This window comes from Vigna angularis, chromosome 9, assembly GCF_016808095.1.
Source record: "Vigna angularis cultivar LongXiaoDou No.4 chromosome 9, ASM1680809v1, whole genome shotgun sequence".
In the NCBI taxonomy this organism is placed as follows: domain Eukaryota; kingdom Viridiplantae; phylum Streptophyta; class Magnoliopsida; order Fabales; family Fabaceae; genus Vigna; species Vigna angularis.
In genome coordinates, this window is record NC_068978.1 from 134,767 (window position 1) to 159,093 (window position 24,327).

Genomic DNA, 24,327 nt, shown 5'->3' on the forward strand with positions numbered 1-24,327 from the left:
TGCTCCTCGGTCACGGTCTTCTCGATCTTGATCTTTTGCTCGAGAACCTGAGATTGGTGGGCCTCGTAGATATATAGACTATTTGGGAGGTACAATCATCTTCTAACCTTGTTTTGAGGTCTTTCTTCCTGCACCTCCCTTTTTTCTTTCTGCATCTTCAAAAACTAGATCAAATTCTCATTTTATCCCCATTCTCCTCCATATTCCATCTTCTTCCTCCAATTTTCTTACACAAAATACTCCGCATCATTATCTCCCTTCAAATTCGAGTCTATTACCACTCAATCTGAAATATAAAGTTTGTATTCTGAATTTTGAAATTTATTTTTTGTTTTACATTTTGGATTTTACAATTTGAGATACAAAAATACATCAAGCAACATTGTGGATTGTGTATTTTGGAATTGAAAATGAAAAAAGAGAATAAAATTGGAATTTTAAAATATACGAAGGTGCAGGATGGTGAAGGAGAAAGAAACGCCCTCATGATCAATCGTTGGTTTTCATGGTTTATTATGGTGTTGATTGATATGTCAGGATGAGCTTGTTCCAGAGTTGTCGTGCCAAGATAGTATCAATCGATATAACGATGGTATGGTCCGGTGTTCAGTACATCTTAGTACTATATAGTATAAAATCAATTAGATGAATTTTAAGAAAATGTAATAAGTTACTAAAATATTTTGTTTTATAAATACTGTAAATAAGATTCAACAAGTTTTACAACTATTAAAGAAAGACGTTAAAATGATGTGTCAAATATAACTTAAATTTAGAGTTTCTTTTATCTTGATGTCATGGTTTTTATAATTCATGGTCAATATAATTTATAACCTCTTGTGGTTAAAACTTTTGTTATTAGTTGTTATATATTTTGTATTTATGTAATTCATATAAAAGAAACTAATTATTTTTCAAACTAAAATGTCCATACATTGCACATTTCGCGGGCTAGTAAGTTTATATTTTCAAAGTTTTAATTATATTTAGATATTTAAATTTATTACTATTATTAAAATACGCTTTAGTAAAAAAAATGTTGCAATTAGAAAGACTGCATATCAATATTTTTAAAGTTAATATCCCACAGTATTATGTTGTAAATATTTTGTAATTATTCCTATTAAACAAATACAATGAAACAGGAAAATTGTAATTATGTTTGTTTTTGTATTAGTTTCTTGCAGTTTTGGTTTTGGTCGTACGATAAGACTGAGTTACCAAAAAATGAAGATGAAACAAATAGAATAAAAATGATTAGATATAGTCAGCAAAAAGAGTGCGCTACCAGGCATTTTTAGGCGTGCAATTCACACCCATTTCCTTCTCCCTTCTAAATTGAGACATTGGAAGAAACGGACATTGAAATCCTGTTGTGTTGGTATGGAAAGAATGCTACTTTTTCTTTCCTGTCGGATCAAGAACAAAAGATAAACACCACCTTGCTCGTTTTCCTGTGTTCTGCATTTCATTGTGGTAGAAAATGCACCACAACCTTAACCTTGCAAGGTTGTGGCTTGCTTTGCTTGCGGTCTCAACCACCTCAGTTCATTGCAAAACCTCCTCCCAAGATGGTATTGCCTTCATATTCATTCATTGACTCTTCTCCTTTACAATTCAAATTCTTATGCCTAATAATGATGAAACAACTTTTGCAGTCTCAGCCCTTAATGTGATGTATTCCAGCTTGAATTCCCCTTCAAAGCTGAGTGGCTGGAAATCAAGTGGAGGTGATCCTTGTGGTGACTCCTGGGAAGGAATAAAATGTTCAGGCTCTTCTGTCACAGAAATGTAATATAGACCATGTTTCTTTTCATGTATGCATTTATGCATATGCATGTGTGTGCGTGTATGTATGCAAATTCATCAAATACTTGTTGGATTCCACAGAAAATTGTCAGACATGGGACTTACTGGATCAATGGGCTACCAGTTGGCCAGCTTATCATCAGTAACCTACTTGTGAGGCCCTAATCTTCAAATCACTTTCTTTCTTTTTATTAATTAGAGAACATTACTTAAATGACATTCATTAATTTTTCATAGTACAGTGATTTGAGCAGCAACAACCTCAAGGGTGATATACCGTATCAACTTCCTCCAAAAGCTCGCCATATGTAAGTCAGCTCAAAAACAATTCACTTGCATAAAATGTTGCCAAATGTATCATTACCACCTCATTACTCCAAACTTCTGGTTGCATTTGATTGTTGTTGTTTAAGCATTATTAGCATTCTTCACCTTTACAAAAAATGGTAGATTTGGGATTTCTTCTTCTAGGCAACCTGCATTTGTTCGGCATCATATGTTTGTCAACAATAATTCTGTTATCTGGTCATGCAGAGATCTTTCAAACAATGGCTTCGGGGGAAGTATACCTTATTCATTTTCTCAGATGAATGACCTCACAAACCTGTAAGCAAAGGGCCTTTCTATTTTTATTCAAAAAATTTCTTGGAACTGGTGTTTGGTTCTCAACATGTTATGCATGCAGAAATCTTGCACATAATAAGCTCCAAAACCAGCTGGGAGATATATTTGAAAAGCTCGGTAAACTCAAACAACTGTAAGTGAGAACGTTCGGCAAGGTTTTTAGTGTCAAGATCTGTACTTTAATGCTATTATATAAAATAATTTTGCATTATGTATGATTAAGAATGCGGTGATGCTTGCGAGACAGTTAATTTTTACGTTGAGATTTCTGTTAAAGAAATCCTCGCTTTTCTTAAATTTTTTGTGTTCAATCCACTGTTATGTTGAGCTTCTGACGAATTCTCTCCTCGTGCTGAAGCAATGACTCACTTCCAGAAAATCTTCTATGCCCCTTATGCAATACATGCTTTATTTCATATATAACTGCTTGCACTTCATTTTATATTTAAAGAAAGTGTGCCTTTTCGTTTGCATTTGAAACTCGATTACTTAAGTTTCCCCCCTTCTTATTTGGCTTTTTAGTATATGATTATCAGGCTTTCTTAAAACATGAAAATTCTATTAACAGAATATCATCGAATAACATGTAGGGATGTATCATTTAATTCTCTATCAGGAGACCTGCCGCAGAGTCTCAAATCGCTCAAAAGCCTCAAGAAGTTGTAAGAATGCCCTCACTATCACTGTCAAGGAACAATACACACATATTCATTGCGAATATCTTTTTGTCCTTATACAGGCACCTTCAAAACAACAAATTCACTGGTTCAGTAAATGTTCTTGCCAAACTTCCACTTGATGATTTGTAAGTTCTTGTTTCCCAAATAATTTCCGATCCCCCTTAATAAAATGTTCAAGCGTTGAATAATGATAAATTAACTTTGCTGTTTTTAATTTTAACAGGAATATCGAAAACAACAAATTTACTGGTTGGGTTCCTAACGAGTTGAAGAATATAAATAAATTGCGGTAAGTATTTTTCGACACTGTCTTATTGAAGGATGCAACTGAGATTGTTTCTCTAACTTTGAGTTGTTAATTCCAAAGAACTGGAGGAAACTCATGGTCAAAGGGACAAGCACCTCCTCCTCCTCCTGGTACTCCCCCCATCGACCAATCCATGAAAAAGAAAGATAAATCCGTTATTAGTGGAGTAGCTATAGCAGGCATAGTTTTTGGCATACTGGCAGTAATTATAATTGTTCTTGCTCTTTCTAAAAGAAAGGCATCGAAAACTTCTTCACACTTTAGCGATGAAGAGAGGAGTAGCCACCGTAGATCTTTTACAACACCCTTTGCATCTCGGGAGTTATCAAAAGATTCGGGTGCTAACCTCAGCAAAGAATCCAAAGGTAAAAGAAAAGAAGAAATTGTATAATTTGTAAGTCAGTTGGGAACACTGACAACACCAACATGGAGTTGACAAATCCATTGAACTGATTTCATTTGTGACATTGGTGACAGGATTTAACTCATTGGATTCTACTTCCATTGACGTAAAGACTTTGCAAAAATCTCCGTCAATTGTCAGGTCGTCTGTCTCCGATTGTGTGCAATCCTTTAATGACAATGAGTTTGCAAATCGTCTAAATGCTAGAAGAAGTACATCAATCCGTGTTACTACTTTTACACTGGCAGAGTTGTACTCGGCTACTGCTAATTTTGCTTCAGCTCGACTTCTTGGTGAAGGATCCATAGGATGTGTTTATCGGGCTAAATATTCTGATGGAAAGGTACTTCCTATTTCATTAATCTACACCCACTTGTGAGCTTTGCATAAATATATGTTTTCTGACAGGTATTGGCTGTAAAAAAAATCAACCCTTCGCTTCTCCAAGGTCACTCTGAGGAATTCTCGCAGATTGTTTCAAGACTCAGCAAACTTCACCACCCAAATATTGTTGAGCTTGTTGGTTATTGTTCGGAAAAGGAGCATATGCTAATATATGATTATTTTAGAAATGGCTCTCTCCATGGCTATTTACACTTATCAGACGACTTCAGCAATCCACTCACTTGGAACACAAGAATCAGAATTGCATTGGGAACAGCTCGGGCTATTGAGTTAGTCTATATCTCTCATATAGTACCTGTATACTGAAATATCTTGTTTTGGCGATATGAACAACATATTCCTGCATATAAATATACATCTATACTGAAATTTGTGAACCAGAAAAGTGGTTCACTTTTTGGTGACATTTTCCATTAAAATCCAGATTATACGTCAATTTGGTTCTTACTATATCAAAGTCGTAAAAAAAGTTGTTAAAAAAACATTTTTCTTTTCTGAATATGCGTTTGCCCCTTTTCAGGTACCTGCATGATATTTGTTCTCCTCCTTTATTGCACAAGAATATTAAGACCTCGAATATTTTGCTTGACAATGAACTGAATCCTCGTCTCTCAGACCATGGTTTGGCATCCTTTCACCAGGTTTGTTTAGTCCTTAACTACGTTATATGTGTATGTGTATGTATTATATATTGAAAAGTTACAGAATTTCGTCCTTATAAGATGGTTGGATTGACCGATTGAAAATACTAGCGTAATATGTGTCTTTTTTGTTGCTAGCGTACTAGCCAAAATCTTGGGACGGGATATAATGCACCGGAATGCACAAAACCTTCAGCTTTTACACATAAGAGTGATGTATACAGTTTTGGGGTAGTGATGCTGGAACTTCTGACAGGTCGAATGGCTTTCGACAGGTGGGTACTTGGTACTTAGTTACATACATAACTTGTGTTTGTCTGTAACTGTGTCTAAGAAGTGATGAATGCAATTAACGTTGTGGTTGTGTGGTGTTCCTTGTGCTCAGTTCAAGGCCAAAGGCAGAACAATGTCTGGTTCGTTGGGCAACCCCACTTCTTCACGACATTGACGCGGTGGAGAAAATGGTGGACCCTGCCTTGCGGGGGCTTTACCCTCCTAAGTCACTCTTCCGATTTGCAGATATCATTGCTCTCTCTGTTCAGGTTATTCATACTCTACAATATATGCATCACCTCTCTTCATGAGAAATGATTATGATATTCTGCTTCATTTCTTTGTTTCAGTCTGAGCCTGAATTTCGGCCACCTGTGTCAGAGTTAGTTCAGGCTTTAATGCGATTGGTTCAAAGTTCGAGTCTGACAATGAGGGAGGATTTTGAGTGAAGCCGCCACTTGTCAACTCTTCCGGTGGTAACCATCCATAGATAGATTTACTTTAATTTTGGTAGAAATTATATGTCACTCCACTCTTGGACAAGAAAAGTAGTTGTAGCTTCCACAAGAAACCTTGGGTTGTGCATTATTTATCTAAAGTTTCAGTTTAGTCGTCTTCCCCTTTTCTTTTCTGCTTAATTTCATTTTCCATCTTCTTTTTATGGTACTGTACTGCACCAAGTGCCGATAGCCAAAATAAAAATATAATCAAACTGGAACTTTAATTTTCTTTATTAGGTTGGAAGGTAAAGCACAGAGTCATAGTTATGCACTCAAACTATTTGATGAATTGCTTCTGTAAGAATTCTTATTACTGCATCATGTATTACAGAAACTGAAACTCTATTTATAGAGTTAAACAAGGATTACAAACAGTATACAACACAAACTAACAGAAATAACAGTTTGAATTAACTATAACATTGGAGACAGTTATATGATGTTTATATTTGCTAATTAAAAAAAAATGTTGTAATTTTTAATATTAATTTATTTAAATAAAATAAATTTCACTAAGGCAAAGTTCATTGTTTAACCAGATTGATTCGTACTTAATATAATATTGTATGTATAGCTAATTTACATTTTAAAAGGATATAATCTAAGTCAAGATATATATTAACTATTACTCGATATAAAGTTATGTACTAAATTAATTTAAGCTTAAGAAATTTATTAGCACGTCTATTAGTAAATTTGATATCTATTTCCAAAGAACTTTCAGTTTTAAATTTGTTTAATGTACAATAAAACTTATTAAAAACTTACATAAAATGATATGAGGATGAAATATTCTTGTTCAAAGGTGAAGAATTTGAATCCTTATTAGAATTTACAAAGATTAAGTAATAATTATGAAGTCATTTTAGAAAGAGTGGTGAAGAATATGTTTGAAAGTTTCACACTGAATATAAGTGAGGTGCAAACTTTATTTTACACGCCAGTTTTATTTTTGTACACATTTGCTTGAATAATTGTATAGCAATCCTAATTAATATATATATATATATATATATATATATATATATATATATATATATATATATATATATATATATATATATTTTTTTTTAAGAACCTGTTGATATTGGGCCTCGTTTAGAAACCATACTACAAGCCATTACTTCCTATATCCCATATTTTTATTCCTGCATCCCATAGGTCAACAAAAAGACCTTTTTCACCTTATTTTCTTCCTCCTTCGTAAAGACAATACTTAGTAAAGTATTAGGAAAGTATATTGAAAAACTTGCAGCGTATTAAAGAAAAACGACTAATATATTATTTATAGATACTCGGTGTACAATAAATCAGATAATTCATCTAATAAACAAGAATTTACCTTCAACCAAATGTTTCTATTATTATGACGATAATGATTATAGTCATATTATATATATATATATATATATATATATATATATATATATATGTTAGAAATTATATTAAATGCGTGAAAAATTATTTTTGATTATTGTAATTTACGAAGGGTTAAAACGACATGAAATATTCACTCCTAGAATCACTTTTAGAAAATCAACATGGATATATTAGAAAAACAACTAGATTTAAAAGAGGCGACCACTTCCGTTGAGAAAAAAAAAGATAGAATAATAGTTTGTAAGACATTTCATTACAAAAATAATATAATATAGAAGAGGTTTTCTTTCGATAGTTTTGAAAACTTTTGATAATTTTTGACGATTTTAGTTGGAAATCGTAATTATGTTTTAATTTCTTTTTATTAAAAAATTTTCTGATGGTTTTCAAGAATTCTACAAGTAGTGAAATTACACACAAACTGTTGAAAATTACTTGTCGAGATATTTTTTTTAACAGTTTTTCCAATGACGAAATATATATTTATCAGAAATTAAAATTACCGGTAATAAAAAAAACCTAGTTGTAGTGAATTCACTCCCTCAATGTTGGTAGGTATGCACAACTAAACTTTTAATAATTTCTATCTACTGGTAGAAAAGTTTGTTTAACTTTAGTAGTATTAAACCGACAATTTTCGCTAATTTGTAGTTTCTTTTAACTTTATATTAATTAACATACAGAAATATGATGTGTATTTAAAAGTATATGCTGATTTATTTTATTTAAATCCATTGAAAATAGAATCCACGTTATGAAAAGAAATAAAATAATTGAAAATGTAAAAATATAACTGAAATAGTTTATTTATAAATAAAAATAGAAGTTTAAAATTAGTTAAATTGTTGCTCTCTCACCCCTCCCTCTTCCACACTATGGTATGCGTTCTCCCACAGCTCTAAGTGTATATATTGACGTATTCAAGATATTTATATTTATATTTTACAAAAAAAAAATATTTTGATAAACATAAATTCTTTACATTTATTTGATATATTTTTTTAATAAATATATATATAAAAAATTACTCCTTCATGAATTTTTTGTCTTTATAACGTATGTGTCATATAAATATAAACATGTGTCATATCATTTTTTTTAAAAAGACAGTGAGAGTGAGCTGAAAGTTTTCGTGTATTTGAAAATCGTCTTCCCTTCATTGACCACGCCAGCCTCGTGTTCTATTTTTTTTTTCCTCAAAATAAAAACTCCTCGCACCTTTCCACGCTATCCTCGCTGCAAATATAATAATCAAATTACTTCCCTGCATTCCAATTATTACCAATGTCCATTTTTAACATTCTTAATTAAATTCAAATCCTTTTACGTCATTGTGAAAACCTACGGATCTCTCTTTGTTTCAACTATGCATGCACCAAAACTCTACTACCACTAACCACACTATGGGATCTGAACTCCGATGCAAGTGAAACTTGCAATAAAGGAATGAAAATGATATGTATCAAAAGTCCATTTCTCATTCAAATCGATCGTACTTTTATCACCTCATCTAACGGAAATTAATAATGTATACTTATTTTGTTAAAAATAGATTTTAAATATAATTCAATTTCATAAAATAAAATTAACTTGTACACCGATTTTATCTTTACTCAATATGTTTGTCAAAATTTAGGCATGTACATCGTATTTACGTTTTAGGTAAGAAAACATGGTTCCAGGTGAATAGACGTGGACATTTCAATAAAAAGAGAGGTTGGGGATGGTATAATACATTGACTTCACGCGATATAATTATGCAAAATAAAGAAATATTCCTGATGTAATTAATTATGCCAAAAACAAGAACTTTAATAAAATTTAGTAAGTGAAAAAACAAATAAAGTTATGCATTTGTGGCAGAAATAAAATAAAAAGTTTTTTTAGTGAATAGTTGTTTGATATGTGAATAAATAATTAATAAAATTAAAAATTGTGTATATAAATAATAGGAGGGAAGGGAGAGGTGTGGCATGAGATGGAAGAAAGAGGTTGAGGAAGCGAAGGGAAGGAAGTATAATGGAATCACTGTGATAGATTTGATTTGAATAGAATTGAATTGAATTGTTGTGAGAGGATGTGGAGACTGAAGGTGGCAGATGGTGGAAAGGATCCTTACATTTTCAGCACAAACAATTTCGTAGGAAGACAGATATGGGAGTATGATCCAGACGCCGGTAGCAGCGAGGAACGCGCCGAGGTGGAGGCAGCCAGAAACAATTTCTACCAAAATCGCTTCAAGGTCAAGCCCTGTGCTGACCTCCTTTGGCGCTTTCAGGTACCTACTCTTTTCTTTTTACTACCAAAACTCTCTCTCTCTCTCTCTCTCTCTCTCTCTCTCTCTCTCTCTCTCTCTCTCTCTCTCTCTCTCTCTCTCTCTCTCTCTCTCTCTCTCTCTCTCTCTGTATAACAAATCTCACATTCCTTTTCATCATCATCATCATCATCGTGTATAGGTTCTGAGAGAGAATAACTTCAAACAAACAATTCCTAATGTGAAGATAGAAGACGGAGAAGAAATAACTTACGAGAAAGTGACGGCAGCTGTTAAAAGAGGCGCATATCATCTATCAGCATTGCAGACCAGTGATGGCCATTGGCCTGCGCAAATTGCAGGTCCTCTGTTTTTCCTTCCTCCTCTCGTAAGTATCACACCTTCTGCTTCTTAAATATCTGTTTATCACTTTTCCTTTCTGATTTCGATCAAGAACAAATATTTTTGTATTCCTTTTTTATTTGATTTCAAATCCAACCCTCTTCATCAGCTTCAAGGTCGAAATACTGGTTGAACCAACCAACCTGGGCTTTCTCATCATCATCATCCGGTTCAAAAAAATATATTAAATTAAAATTAAAAGTAACAATTGACATTCTATTATAATTAAACATCAATTTAAAATGATTGATTTTATATAATTAAACTTTTTTTATTCTAATTTAACTTTAAGATGGATACTATTTTACATAAAAAATGAAATGAAAAAAAAAACTAAGTATTTGTTTATAAATTATTTTTCAAATATAATTAAAAAAATTGTATGATAAAACATCAATTGAAATGAATTTGATCTCTTAAAAAACAGTTTAAATGAATTGTATCACAAAATATATTTTTCTTAAAAAATAATTTTAATTCTAAATAAAGGTGTATAAATATATAAAATACGTTAATATTATTTTAACTAATAATCTTATTTTTATTATTTAACTTAAAAAAAACTTAAATAAAATTCGTTATAAATGATGAAGATTTTTTGTTAAGGGTTTTATATGTAAAAATACGTGGCTACAAATTTTCTTTTTCGTCCTACGATGAGGTAAATGTTAGACGGTGTATTTTTCTTCGTGTGTATAATATTATCTAACAAATTTAATTCAATTTTAAATTACTCTATAATAAAATAATAAGTAAAATTAATTCAGTGTAAGTTTTAAAACACGTTTAATCATCATAAAATAATTAATCTCTAAAATATTGTTTCAATAATTAAATAAATTTATTACAAACAAAATTGATCGATTGAATTTTATATATAAACTTAGAAAACAAGTAATATATATTTATATAATATTAAAAGAAAAATCAACATTGCAATGATATTATCAAATTTTCAATTAATTGAATCTGAATAAACGAGTTAATTGAGATGAATTAATTGAATTTTTTGTACGTATCTCTCTCATGAAGGTCAAAATAGGTTAAACATGGTCATAAATATTTTATATAAATTTAGTTACCAAAAAGTCTTGTATTAAAAAATTATTTAAATAAATCGTATGACTGATAATTATGATTTCACAGCCCAAGTTTTATCAATTTCGCAAGCAAGTTTTATCTATTTTATAAGCAAAGCAAGTTTCACAAGCAAGTTTTAATTCAAGTAATATAAGATGCAATTTCGCAAGGAAGTTTTATCATTTCACAAGCAACTTTTATCTATTTGAATTAATTCCAAAACTTATTCACCTTTTCCATCTAATTATAAATAATACCATACTTAAGGTAGTTAGGAATTATTATTCGTCTTTCTCCCAATCATTATTCTTTCTGAAATATTGGTTTGTTTATTCATCAATAGAGAGCCTCCAATCAGTTCGAAAACTTCAAATTGCATTTTACAGTGTTAAATACCTGTTTTTTTTTAATCTTTACATATATTTAAATGATTTAAGACACGGCAAAGAAAAACAAAATGAAAGATATTTTGGGAGTGATAAATAAATTTAGTTAATAATATTTTTATTTAATTGGCATAATGAAAATATTTTATTAAACATAAAATGTAAACTTTTAACGTTTATAAAAAAAACAAGATGCAATTTTCTCATATAATTTTATTATTTTTTAACTTAAATATGAAAATTTAATATTAAAAATTTATTTTAATATTTTATGTAAATATTAAATTCTAAGCCTAAATTGGGCTTTTCTCTTAAACATAGTGTATAAACTTTATTTTAAAATAAAGATGTCTGTTTTTAGTAATCTGACTTTCACATCTCATAGTTTTTCATCATTCAGATCTCACATGTTTTTAATAAGTAATATATTTTTATGATTTTAATAACATATAATTGATTTATATTCTTTTGTTCAAAAATGATTTTTGTAATCTGATCATATATCTCATAGGTTTTCATTAGGCATTCAGATCTCATGTTTTTAATAAGTAATATAATTTTATGATTTTAATAACATATAATTGATTTATCTTTTTCTATTAAAAAATAAAATATTTGTTATAACATAAATAATAATTAATTAGAAATTAAATATTAAATTTTTACAATATAAAAATTAAAGATTATTTTATGAAAAAAAATTAAACAATTTATTTATATAAAAATTATTATCAATTCCTCTTAGGTCATCTTAACTAACATTTATATATTGTCAAAATGATTAATGAACTGAGATTTATTCTGAATGTGTGAAAATTTATTGAATCAGAAGAGAAATTAGTCTCTAACTTAGTAGGTTAGGAAAAACTCATTCAACACACATCACAGTCTACTTTTACATTATAATTCATCTTCCTTGTTTATTTATATTTATACTTGTATTAAAAAATATATAATAATAAGTTCATAAATTAAACCATATATTTTATAGTTTTTCTTTATTTTATATTATTTAAAAAAATATAGGAAAAAATATAATCTAGAGATGGTATAATTTTATTATATATTTCTAATATATAATAATTAAACCATTCAACTTTTCTATAAAATATATTTATCTTTTGATATTTTAAAAATTTAAATTTTAATTCTCACAGCTTTTTTATTTAAATGTTATATTTCAAGCTAAAGTATGGAAGGAAAAGTTACTCCATTTTAAAATAAGAAATAAAAAATGTGAACCTTATTTGTTGAAAGAAGTTCTTTGTTATAGTAATTAAATTCAATACGCTGCAATGCAAAAAATAAAAAACAATAATATAATATCCTTATTCTCTATTTTTATTTTTTTTCTGGAACCAAACTTATCAAAGAATGAAAATAGGAATTTATTCATTAATAGAATGATTCAATTTTTTTAAGTCATGCTGGAAATGCTCCAAGTTTGTAAACTTTAGGTACATGAAATTGGAAATGAGCCCTATAATTAAGAGTCCAATATAAAATTCAAGTCTATTATTCTTATGGATTAAAGAATATTAAATTTTTACTTGTTGAAAACATGGCAGGTGTATTCTGTAATTAAACCATTCAACTTTTCTATAAAAAATATATATTTATTTTTAATATTTTAAAACTTTACATTTTAATTTTCGAAACTTTTTATTTAAATGTTATTATGCATCAAGTTAATAATGTAGGGTAGGGAATGTTACTCCATTAAAATATGAAATAAAAATTGTGATAATTATTTGTTAAAAACATAATAAAATGTCTATTTAAAAATTAAAGAATACGTGAATTTTTTTTAATAAAAAAAAAGAAATACGCGGCTTTATGCTAAAAAGAAAATTTAAAAAAACGAGTTTCCTTTATGATGATCTCAACAAAATTAAATGTATTTTTTCTTAATTGAAGTTCTTGATCGGTCTTCAAAAAATAATATACATCAATTTTGTGAAACAATTGTGTTTTTATTGTTCTTCAAAAAAAAATTCTTTGTACAGTAAATTAAATTTAATACGCTATGCAACAACAAAAAAAGTAATAATAAAATATCCTTATTCTCTATTTTCTTTTTGTTGGAACCAAAGAATGAAATAAGAATTTATTCATTAATATAATGATTCAATTTTTTTAAGCCAAAAGTTTGGAAACTTTATTATGGTACATGAAATTGAAAAAGACCCATTCTTATGGACTAAACGATATTAACTTTTACTTGTTGAAAACATGGCAGGTATTCTGCATGTATATTACAGGGCATCTGGAATCAGTATTTCCAGAAGAGCATCAGAAAGAAATTCTCCGCTATATATACTATCACCAGGTATACATGTAAATTTCAAGATGCGTTTATCAAGTGTGAAGTAAAGAGAAAGAATTGTAACATTTTGCTGTCAAAATTCTTGTACCATGATGTTTATAATCTGCCCACTGCAACAATGATATAACTTATAGTATCTGTTTGGTGGTTCCATTTAAAGAATGAAGATGGAGGATGGGGACTACATATTGAGGGTCACAGCACCATGTTTTGTACTGCACTGAATTATATATGTATGCGGATTCTTGGAGAAGGACCCAATGGAGGTCATGACAATGCTTGTGCTAGGGCAAGAAAGTGGATTCAAGATCATGGAAGTGTAACACACATACCTTCATGGGGGAAAACTTGGCTTTCGGTATTTTTTTTTTCTTTTTTCTTTTACATAAATATGAATACAAAAACTAACAAAACTAGAATTAAGGTATTTACTGAAACAAATGGGTCTTACTACTTTTGCAGATACTTGGTGTATTTGATTGGTGTGGAAGTAACCCAATGCCTCCAGAGTTTTGGATCCTTCCTTCCTTTCTTCCTATGCATCCGGGTAGAGTTGATTTTATAATTTTGTCACTCTTCAGTATAGATTTTGTTGAATCATTAACTTTCATTCTTAATTATTGCAGCTAAGATGTGGTGTTACTGTCGATTGGTGTACATGCCTATGTCTTACTTATATGGAAAGAGGTTTGTTGGTCCAATTACGCCTCTCATTTTACAATTGAGAGAAGAACTATTTACAGAACCCTATGAAAAAGTTAACTGGAAGAAAGCGCGTCACCAATGTGCAAAGGTGAAAAACACTATCTTTAATTATTAACCATTTATCGAGCCTTGTCTTGAGTAAGAATTAGTAATTTTGTATTCTATGAATAATCGCAGGAAGATCTATACTATCCTCATCCTTTGATACAAGATCTAATATGGGACAGTTTATACATATTTACGGAGCCATTACTAACTCGTTGGCCTTTCAACAAGCTGGTTAGAGAAAAAGCTCTTCAGGTGACAATGAAACATATTCATTACGAAGATGAGACCAGTCGATACATTACCATTGGTTGCGTGGAAAAGGTTGGTATCACTATTAAAAGAGTGCATTTCAAATTTTGTCCTTACAATTCAAAAGAAAAAGCCATTCAAATATATATGTCACCAACAATTATACATTTTTCAGGTTTTATGCATGCTTGCTTGTTGGGTGGAAGATCCAAATGGAGATGCTTTCAAGAAGCATCTTGCAAGGGTGCCAGATTACTTGTGGATGTCTGAAGATGGAATGACCATGCAGGTACTCACCTGTGCATGCACTTTCTTAACCAAAACCAGTGCATTAATTAATTTTGATTGATTAATGCACCTGTCTATATAACGCAGAGTTTTGGCAGTCAAGAATGGGATGCTGGTTTTGCAGTTCAAGCTTTGCTTGCCACTAACCTAGTTGAGGAAATTGGTCCAGCACTAGCAAAAGGGCATTATTTCATTAAGGAGTCTCAGGTTTGCTTAATTTTTACTTTAAGTATATGGAGGAATCACGACTTTACCTTCCTTTAGTTATGGAGGGTAAATTCTACAGTGAATCTACTTTAATCCAAATTATATTCTTGTTTCGTAGGTAAGGGATAACCCTTTTGGAGATTTCAAGGGTATGTATCGTCATATTTCAAAAGGATCTTGGACATTCTCTGATCAAGACCATGGATGGCAAGTTTCTGATTGCACAGCGGAAGGCTTGAAGGTAACTAATAACTTAATCTAAATATTCATCAATGATCACAACAAATATATCTTAATCTGGCTAAACTCTCTGTGTTTTAGTGTTGTCTACTTCTATCCATGTTGCCACCAGAGATTGTGGGAGAAAAGATGGAACCCCAAAGGTTATATGATTCAGTCAATGTCCTATTGTCGCTTCAGGCAAGTATACCAAGAAATGATATTCGTGAAATGTGTTTCCTACCGTGTAATATACTCTTCTCTTAAAGACTTATATTTGAATCAACAATTTTTTTTTCTTTTGATATTACAGAGTAAAAAGGGTGGTTTAGCTGCATGGGAGCCTCCGGGAGCTCAAGATTGGTTAGAAGTAAGTATTAGATGAATTAATGATGCAAACGTATTTAATCATTATTTGATTAAATAAAGTGATTGAGTGTCTGGTTAATTTCCAGTTACTGAATCCGACGGAATTTTTTGCGGACATTGTGGTTGAACACGAATACGTTGAGTGCACTGGATCTGCAATTCAAGCTTTAGTTTTGTTCAAGAAGTTGTATCCAGGGCATAGGAAGAAAGAGATAGAGAATTTCATAATCAACGCAGTTCGATTCCTGGAAAATACACAAACAGGTGATGGTTCGTGGTACGGAAATTGGGGAGTTTGCTTCACTTACGGTTCTTGGTTCGCACTTGGAGGTCTATCAGCTGCTGGCAAGACTTACACCAATTGTGCTGCTATTCGTAAAGCCGTTAAATTTCTGCTCACAACACAGAGGGAGGACGGTGGATGGGGGGAGAGTTATCTTTCAAGCCCAAAAAAGGTTTCTAATTCAATGCTCTTACTCAATAACTCTTCTTCAACTTCATCATCACTCCACAATCATAACATTACTAAATGAAAATAATGTAGATTTATGTACCGCTAGAAGGAAGTCGATCAAATGTTGTTCATACAGCATGGGCTCTCATGGGACTCATTCATGCTGGACAGGTTTGCTCTCCAGTACTGTGTTTTTTTTAATCGTTAATGCTTTTTTTTTTCTGTTCTAATTGTCATCAAATCTTGTAATATGTTTCTCTCTTGGTTTTCAAATTGCTATATACAGGCAGACAGAGACCCTACTCCTCTTCATCGTGCTGCAAAGTTGCTCATCAATTCTCAGTTGGAAGAGGGTGATTGGCCCCAACAGGTGCATATCAATCCTTTGATGTTGAAAAAGTCTCGTATATTATTGATTGTAGTTGATAAACAATATGAAAAATGATGCTCCCTGATTGTGTTTGGATTTCTAATGGTTGGTTTTGAATTTCGGCAGGAAATCACTGGAGTATTCATGAAAAATTGCATGTTGCATTATCCAATGTACAGAGATATTTATCCAATGTGGGCTTTAGCTGAATATCGTAGACGAGTTTCGTTGCCTTCCGATTAAGCATAAAAAAGACATTCATATCGATGAAGACTGTGGCAAGAAAAATCAAAGAGTTGCGCAATCAGGCTTAATCAATTTTCTCCTTGGCACAATTTTTTATTTCATGTTGGTTTGAATATGTATAGATGCTCTTCAATGTTCCTCCTACGATGCAAACATAAATTTATTACAATAATGTGCATCTACCATCAGAGGGCTATGAAGAACATAAAAATGTCACTAAGGTAATTCATTTTTCATTCATGCCCAATAAATAATGCAGAGCCTACATTAACTACGCCATCCTCTACAAATAACATTATATAAATTCAAAATATATTTTTAATAAAATAATACATTTCAGATTATCCAATACAAATGTATGTTTGAATTTAATTCAATACATAATGTTATTGAGATAATTCATTTTTTTATTAATGCCCAAGTTTTCAAAGTAAGAACTGTCCCTGTGAAAATCATATATTTTCATTTATTTATGGATGTTCAACTTTTTAGTTCTAAAATAAAGGTCTAATCGCTTATTTTGCTTTTATTGATATTATGGCCATCTCGTCACCTTCCAATGTAAAATCATATCATAGTCATAAAATATTCTTTGTAAGTTTCAATTTTTTTTCATTATGAGACTAAAAAAAATTGAACGATTTGTCAAAAAGTTAAGTTTCTTAAACTGGTTAATTACATCATAATTTCTAATTGTATATATTCTTTCAAGAACATGCTTTGCCATATATATTGACTAAAAATACTAGAAACGCCTATTAATAAAATGAACAATATTTTTTTTACATTAAATAGAGTGTAGCTGGCGAGTGACGACGAATGCATACGCAATTGATTATTGAATCGGAGTCTAAAGAAGTTAGTAGACGAAGAAGCCGATGTTTGCTAAGTTTGGTTCGTTTATCCTTTTGGACGTTTGACTCGGTTGCAGGATTTGCCTAGTTGATGTTAGCTAGGCATGACACTAGTTTTGCTTTTGGGCCTTTGTTTCAAACACAGACAAACAATAATATTTGGGACCCAGCACGCCTATTTTTGAAGAAAAAAATAAGTTTCTTTTTTTTTTTGTTGGCCCATAATAGGAGGAGAAGAAGAAGAAATTTGTGGTTGACTATCCATGAAATGGGGAGATGGTTTTCTAGAAATGGTTTTCCAGAAATGGTTTTCCAGTTTGGGATATGCAGACTTTTATTATTAACCATGGAATGTTGAAGAGCAAGAAACGTTGAATAACTATGCAGATGAAAGAGTAATTGGGAAAAAAGTTGCAGAGTTGAGGGAAAAGAAAAGAAGAATAAATAGATAGATAAATGTGGCTTCCAGGTGCAAAGGAATCAATAATTCAAGGTAGAGGAAAAGGAAATGGATTGGTGGCAGTTGCTGTAGAAAAAGATAAAAAAGGGAGCAGACAGGCTCTCAAATGGGCTGCTGACACGCTTCTTTCCAGAGGCCAAACTCTTGTTCTCATCCACGTCTTGCACACAACCTCCTCACCTTTTACCAGTAATTCACCAACCAACATAAACATGAATATATGTAACTGTAATAATCATTCATTCAACCTACTTCTCACTTTTCAAATGTATACATTATTAGGAGGCATGCGCAGCACCAACTGGCCAATTACATCTCCCAAGAAAGACAAACTAGTCAACGTTACAAAGGATCTATTTGAAACCTTTCATTGTTATTGTTCACGCAAAGATGTATGTATGTATGAATGTATAGATGTCTATAAAAAGCCAGTTTATTTATTCTTTTGAAATTGCTTACAGATGCTAAATATTTAATTTATCAGATACACTGTCTTGATGTCGTTCTCCAAGATATGGATGTGGTGAAAGGAATAACTGAATATGTCTATTATGCTGCAATTGAGAACTTGGTGGTTGGTGCAGCCTCTAGGCATGGCTTTATTAGGTAAGGTCCGACAGAATTACCTATTCTGATTTCCAACAATAGTGGACAGGACAATCTAATATGTACGCATGTATGTATTGTGATTAATGCATACTCATCTCTGTTCAACTAAATGCAGATTCAAGACAAGTACACCAAGCAGCATATTAAAGGGAGCCCCGGATTTCTGTAGTGTGTATGTCATTTCTAAGGGGAGAATATCTTCAGTTAGGAGTGCTGCTCGAAGGGCTCCACATGCCTCCCCACTGCAGAGGCAAATAGAAACTCTAAATGATGAGAATGGAAGTGAATATGATACACCCTCCTGTAGACGGTTGAGCTTCAAAAGTTTGTTTCTTCAAATTAATCTTGTTTTGGTTATCACGTTTAGGTGAAATCGTTCTGATGAAATCACATATTTTGATACATGTTTTAACTTCAGGCAACAGGGTATCACCCAAACCGATAGGCTTGCAAAGTGAATCCATGAAGTAGGTTTCCTCTTGAAGCCATTTCATACGACAATGAGATTATTTATGACACAGTGATATTAACTTAAATATTTTCTTGTCCAATCTATGATTGAAGCAAGATACAATCAGGCAGAAGATCAGGGACGATTGGAAGGTTATCCATGGATTTCGCCGAACATGACTCTGACATATCATTTGTAAGCTCTGACAGGCCCAGCAGTGTGCGTTCATCCTCTGTTTTCTATGACCATGTTGAATGTGCCAGAAATGGCCGAACTTCAACCAGTTCAGACCATAGCTGGGGGTCAACATACATGAAACCGAAGTTCACCGAGCCCTGTTCACCGGACCAATTATTTTCAGAGGAAAGTAGCCGCACATCACTTTCCAGTTTGCAACACAATGTGAGCACTTTCCTGTTTTGATCAACTATGTATAGAATGGAATAGGAAGCGATGTTTTATTTGTTGAATATTGAGAATCCTGCAACTAACACACATTGTGAACGAAGTATGTATTAGAGGTGATGGTTAATACTTGTTCAGGAAGAAGTGGAAGCTGATGTGAGGAGGTTGAGGCTGGAGTTAAAGCAAACAATGGAAATGTACAGTAATGCATGCAAAGAGGCCCTAACAGCGCAGCAGAAGGTAAGTGCATACGGTAATGGTGTTATTTAGATTAGGGAAATAGAGAGAATAACGGTGTATGGTACAGTTACTGGAACTGCACAACTGGAGAATTGAGGAAGAAAAGAAACTAGAGGATGCACGGGTAAACCAGGAAGCAGCAGAGGAAATTGCAGAGAAAGAGAAAGAAAAAAGTAAAGCAGCTAAGGAAACAGCAGAAATGGCAAAGAGACTTGCAAGGCTGGAAACAAAGAGAAGAGCAAACGTGGAAGGGAAATATCTGAAAGAAGCAGAGGAAATGAGGAAAGCGTTGAAAAATCTACAAGAGACAGATAAAAGATACAGGAAATACACATTGGAGGAGATTGAAAAGGCAACAAACGAGTTTTCTGAAGCACAGAAAATAGGGGAAGGGGGATATGGTCCCGTGTACAAGTGTTACCTCGATCACACAGCAGTGGCAGTGAAGGTTCTGCGAGCAGGATCAGCACAGGGGGAGACACAATTTCAGCAAGAACTGAACATACTCGGGACCATAAGACATCCCAACATGGTGCTTCTGGTAGGAGCGTGTCCGGAAGAGGGAGTGCTGATATACGAATACATGGAGAATGGAAGCTTGGAAGACTGTCTGTTCGGAAAGAAGGAGGAGATGATGAGTTGGGAGTTGAGGTTTGAAATAGCGGCGGAGATAGCGACGGGGCTGTTGTTCCTGCATCAAACAAAGCCAGAACCGCTGGTGCACAGAGACCTGAAGCCCGCAAATATATTGCTGGATCACAACTATGTGAGCAAGATAAGCGACGTGGGACTGGCCAGGCTTCTGCCTGCAGCGGTGGCGGAGAACGAGACGCAGTGCCGAATGACTGCCGCAGCAGGAACCTTCTGCTACATCGATCCCGAGTACCAGCAGACCGGAATGCTGGGAGTTAAGTCGGATGTGTATTCTCTGGGAATCGTTATTCTTCAGCTATTGACGGGAAGGCCCGCCATGGGCCTGGCCCACCAGGTCGAACAATCCATCCAGAAGGAGACCTTTGCCCAGATTCTGGACCCATCCGTCCCGAACTGGCCCCTCACAGAGGCCCTCTCCCTTGCCAACTTGGCCCTCCAGTGCGCGCAGCTCAGCCGGAAGGACCGCCCTGACCTTGCCACCGTCCTCCTCCCTCAGCTCCAAATTCTCAGAGACTTTGCCCGCCACCACCATCAACAGCCTCCCCAGGAACAGGAAGTCCTCAGCGAGCCCAATTCTCAACACTCCGGAAGCCCATCCACCCCTTCCCCCTCGTCAACCCCAACAGAAGACCAACCCATACAAGGTAACTACACTTTACACTTCTCAACACTAAAAATAAATGCTTTTTAAATCTATTTATTTATTTTAAATTATTTTTATATTTTAAAATAAAAATATTATTTTTATACTAATTTGATGAATATTAAAGGTTTAAATCCTCCCTTGTTCTTCCTTTTCATATGGAAATTTCAATTTCGTCCTCATTTTTTTATATGTCTCCATTAAATCATATATTTTATAAAAATAAACACATTTTACCCTAACCATTAATTGATCTCAGACGACATTAAATTAAGACCACGTGGTGCAGAGAGAATGTGCTGATGTGTGTTCCTCATATTTACGTGAAGTATTTTGATTAAAAAAAATGAAATCCCTAAAATGAATATCCCTAAAGTCACATCATCATATCTTCTCTTCAATTTTTTATATTAATTATATGTTTTTTTAATGAAATTCATACAAAAGTAATATAGATAAATAATTAACTATTGTACATCAATAAATTAAGCAAACTTTTTAAGTATATGTTTTCTTTCTAATTTTTTGAACTTTTCTTTAAAAATAAATTTATATAAATAAAAAATATATAAAATACTGTAATTGACTATAATAATATTATTTTATCATAAGACAAAACATCACATCTTATATATTAAATATTTATTTTAGTATTTTTAATATAATATTTGTTAAATTATTTCATTTTATAGAACATAATCCTAAATCATACTGATTGGGATAAAAAAACTTAATAAAAATAAAAGTAATTTTATAAAAAGGTTTATATGATTAAATATTAATAAAGTCTTAAAATCCTATTTATTACAGTTAATTTATGACTTTTTTTATATGTTGATTATTTTATTTTAATAATATTAAAAAAATATATTAATTTAATTAATAATCCAATTTAATCATATTTACTAGGCATGATTTTGAACTAAATTATTATAAATTTAGTTTTTTAATTTTAAATTTTTTATAAAATTATATGTATTTTAATTGAATATTAATATATAAAATTGTTTATATTATATCAAATTATTATATAAAAATAATAACTTATTTAATATTTTTTTAGATCACTATTTGAGAGAAAATGTTTCTTTTTAAACTGAAATATGTTTATTATATATTTTTTAAAATTATTTTATTTTTAAATTTAAATAAATTCAACATATATATTATACTTTTAACTTTTCAAAGTAATAAAATTATATATCTAATGATTACAATCACAAATTATTTTAAATAATTTTTTATAATTATTTATATATTTATATTTAAAGAAAAAAAATAATATTAAAATATTATGTAAAACTTGAAAATTAAAATATTAAATAAAAATTATCAAATAAATAAAATAAATAATTGAAAATAAACTAATTTAATTCTGAAGAATAACTCTGTTCTAACTCACGTTATATCCTTTAAGTGGTGAAACTTAAAAAAAAGTCTTCTATAAAGTAAATAAAAAATAAATAAAACATGGTTTTAAAATATTAAATAAAGAGAAGTAAATAATGTCACATCACCTCATTTCCTTTAATCAAAACATTCCGTAAATGAGGAACACACATCAGCACATTCTCTCTGCAACACGTGATCTTAATTTAGCGTTGTCTGTAAAATGTGTTCATTTTTACAAAAAAAATATGACTCAATTGAGATAGATGAAAAAATGAAGACTGGAAATAAGATTTTCATACAAAAATAAGACCAAGGGAGAGTTTAAATGAATATTAAATAAAAAATTACGCGTTTCTGTATCAACTTTTCAATTTTACAATATGATGTCTCAAGGTTATGAAAAACACGCAAATATTTGGAGACTTGAGATCATTACCGATATCTGAACTCCTCCCATTGAATTGCATACAACAGCAGAAATGATAGATTTATAAATTTTTTACAAATATTATCATTTTTTACTTCCTTAAAAAAATAGAAAAAGTTTATTTTATTATGAATATTTTATTTTTGTAACTATTTTATCTTTATACTATATATTTTTTTATAATTATTTTATTTTTATAATGTATGTCAAATTTAAATATATGTCATTTTATTATTATTTTATTAACAAATATTTGCTCACTTTTAACAATTTTAGTTGTATTTTAATCTTTAGCGATCAATTTTACGTGTTCTTCAATACATCATGTTGCTGCAAACTTGGTTATTGCTTTAAAAGTTGTCGTCATACTCTTTGAAAGTGAGCAAATTAAAAACATCTAAGAGTATAATTTGTTTATGACTTTAAATAAGATAAAAAAAACTATGTAATTCAAGTAACAATGTTAACTTATCATTAAAAAACTAAGGTTCACAACTCAATTTATTCCTTTTGTCTCTTTTTTGTTTCCTGTTTATTTTTCTTCAAGTATTTTTGTCATTTCTCTGTCTAATTCTTTTACTCCTGTTTTGAAATTACCTTCTTCTTTTTCCAGATAATACCACCTAGCCAAGTGTATAAACGGTTTCTAAATTGTTAGAATTCAATTTAGAGTAAGTTGTTAGTGCTTTAAAATCTCATTATTATTAATTCTTTAATTTTAAAACCATACTTTTTATTTTATTGTTTTAAAAATGTCATATTTCAACTTATTTGTTTTGGTTGATTTAGTGATATTTCATTAGGTTTCCAGAAGCCTTTGGGTGGATTTTCAACTCTTTTTTACTTACTGTCTGGGACACAAGCAACCTTTTGGGTAAGCACGTATGCGTATTATTATGTATCCATTGATGCTCAGGTTTTTAGAGATATATAGAGTTTTGAAATGAATGAGATAGGTTTTTATTAGCATGGTTCGATTTTGTTTGACTAAGTTTTGTCTGTTTGTGTATTAATGCTTGATAGTTTGTCTTTCTTGTGTAGTTTTCTGCTGTGATTAAATTTGATAAATGAGCAGAAGACATTTCAAGTTCAAGAGACAATTTTGGACAAAGCTAGGAAGTGTTTGTTGCAGATGTATATTTCGATATATATTTTCTTATATAAAACTTTGTTTTGTATAAACTCTTTGCTGGATATATTATAACTGAATTTTATATATATGTGTGTAAATAGTGAAATACAAATGTTATTGGATTTATATTTGTCATATGTGTTATTAAAATTTATATTTTATATCAATTTATAAAGTATTGTTTTTAATATTTAAAATGATTTCAACAATATTTCTTATATGAATTCTTAGTGGTATTTATTTAGATGTTTTTTATTATAATTAATTTATCAAAATAAAGTAATTTAACCGAAAACATTATCGGTTAAATAATTTTTAGAGTATGATTTTTTTATTCATGTTTTTATATTTAATTAGATAAAATCTCAGAGATTCTATTTATATTAAATAATGGACATAAACAATTATAACAAATTATAAACATAGTCTATTATT

The 24,327-nt window shown here is 31.0% G+C and overlaps 3 protein-coding genes and 1 long non-coding RNA gene across 8 annotated transcripts; 3 read left to right on the forward strand and 1 right to left on the reverse strand.

The window, feature by feature from the left end:
- The first annotated feature begins 1,666 nt into the window (after positions 1 to 1,666).
- Positions 1,667 to 5,733, forward strand: LOC108320553 (protein STRUBBELIG-RECEPTOR FAMILY 5-like). The gene is made up of 15 exons (XM_017552000.2): positions 1,667 to 1,791; positions 1,891 to 1,962; positions 2,052 to 2,117; positions 2,344 to 2,415; positions 2,495 to 2,566; positions 3,024 to 3,095; positions 3,173 to 3,238; positions 3,337 to 3,402; positions 3,481 to 3,785; positions 3,898 to 4,166; positions 4,232 to 4,497; positions 4,749 to 4,869; positions 5,008 to 5,144; positions 5,255 to 5,411; positions 5,493 to 5,733. Exons 1-15 carry the CDS (start codon positions 1,676 to 1,678, stop codon positions 5,589 to 5,591), a joined length of 1,956 nt encoding a protein of 651 aa, XP_017407489.2. The 5' UTR covers positions 1,667 to 1,675; the 3' UTR covers positions 5,592 to 5,733.
- Positions 5,734 to 8,975: 3,242 nt separating this feature from the next.
- Positions 8,976 to 16,899, forward strand: LOC108320601 (beta-amyrin synthase). Its single transcript, XM_017552062.2, has 16 exons — positions 8,976 to 9,300; positions 9,479 to 9,664; positions 13,384 to 13,473; positions 13,631 to 13,828; positions 13,933 to 14,017; positions 14,097 to 14,263; positions 14,353 to 14,544; positions 14,648 to 14,761; positions 14,848 to 14,967; positions 15,086 to 15,208; positions 15,289 to 15,387; positions 15,500 to 15,556; positions 15,642 to 16,010; positions 16,100 to 16,180; positions 16,296 to 16,379; positions 16,506 to 16,899. The coding sequence occupies exons 1-16, from the start codon at positions 9,100 to 9,102 to the stop codon at positions 16,620 to 16,622; spliced, it is 2,283 nt and encodes a 760-aa protein (XP_017407551.1). The 5' UTR covers positions 8,976 to 9,099; the 3' UTR covers positions 16,623 to 16,899.
- Positions 16,900 to 17,234: 335 nt separating this feature from the next.
- Positions 17,235 to 23,976, forward strand: LOC108320600 (U-box domain-containing protein 52). 5 transcript variants are annotated; one of them, XR_008245251.1, is made up of 10 exons: positions 17,241 to 18,331; positions 18,424 to 18,545; positions 18,664 to 18,872; positions 18,967 to 19,015; positions 19,113 to 19,401; positions 19,543 to 19,644; positions 19,712 to 20,942; positions 23,374 to 23,431; positions 23,550 to 23,634; positions 23,802 to 23,976. XR_008245251.1 is itself a non-coding variant. In XM_052868429.1 (9 exons), the coding sequence occupies exons 1-9, from the start codon at positions 17,936 to 17,938 to the stop codon at positions 23,692 to 23,694; spliced, it is 2,436 nt and encodes an 811-aa protein (XP_052724389.1). In that variant the 5' UTR covers positions 17,237 to 17,935; the 3' UTR covers positions 23,695 to 23,744. The 5 variants fall into 5 exon arrangements, 3 of the variants coding, with proteins under 3 accessions (XP_052724388.1, XP_052724389.1, XP_017407546.1); XR_008245252.1 differs by having other exon boundaries at positions 23,564 to 23,634; XM_052868429.1 differs by lacking the exons at positions 23,374 to 23,431; positions 23,802 to 23,976 and having other exon boundaries at positions 17,237 to 18,128; positions 18,222 to 18,331; positions 23,564 to 23,744.
- LOC128194012 (uncharacterized) lies at positions 18,461 to 20,178 on the reverse strand. The gene is made up of 2 exons (XR_008245253.1): positions 20,066 to 20,178; positions 18,461 to 19,486 (listed from the first exon to the last, which is right to left on the reverse strand). It is a non-coding gene; the product is annotated as an uncharacterized LOC128194012 (long non-coding RNA).
- Positions 23,977 to 24,327: the final 351 nt, after the last annotated feature.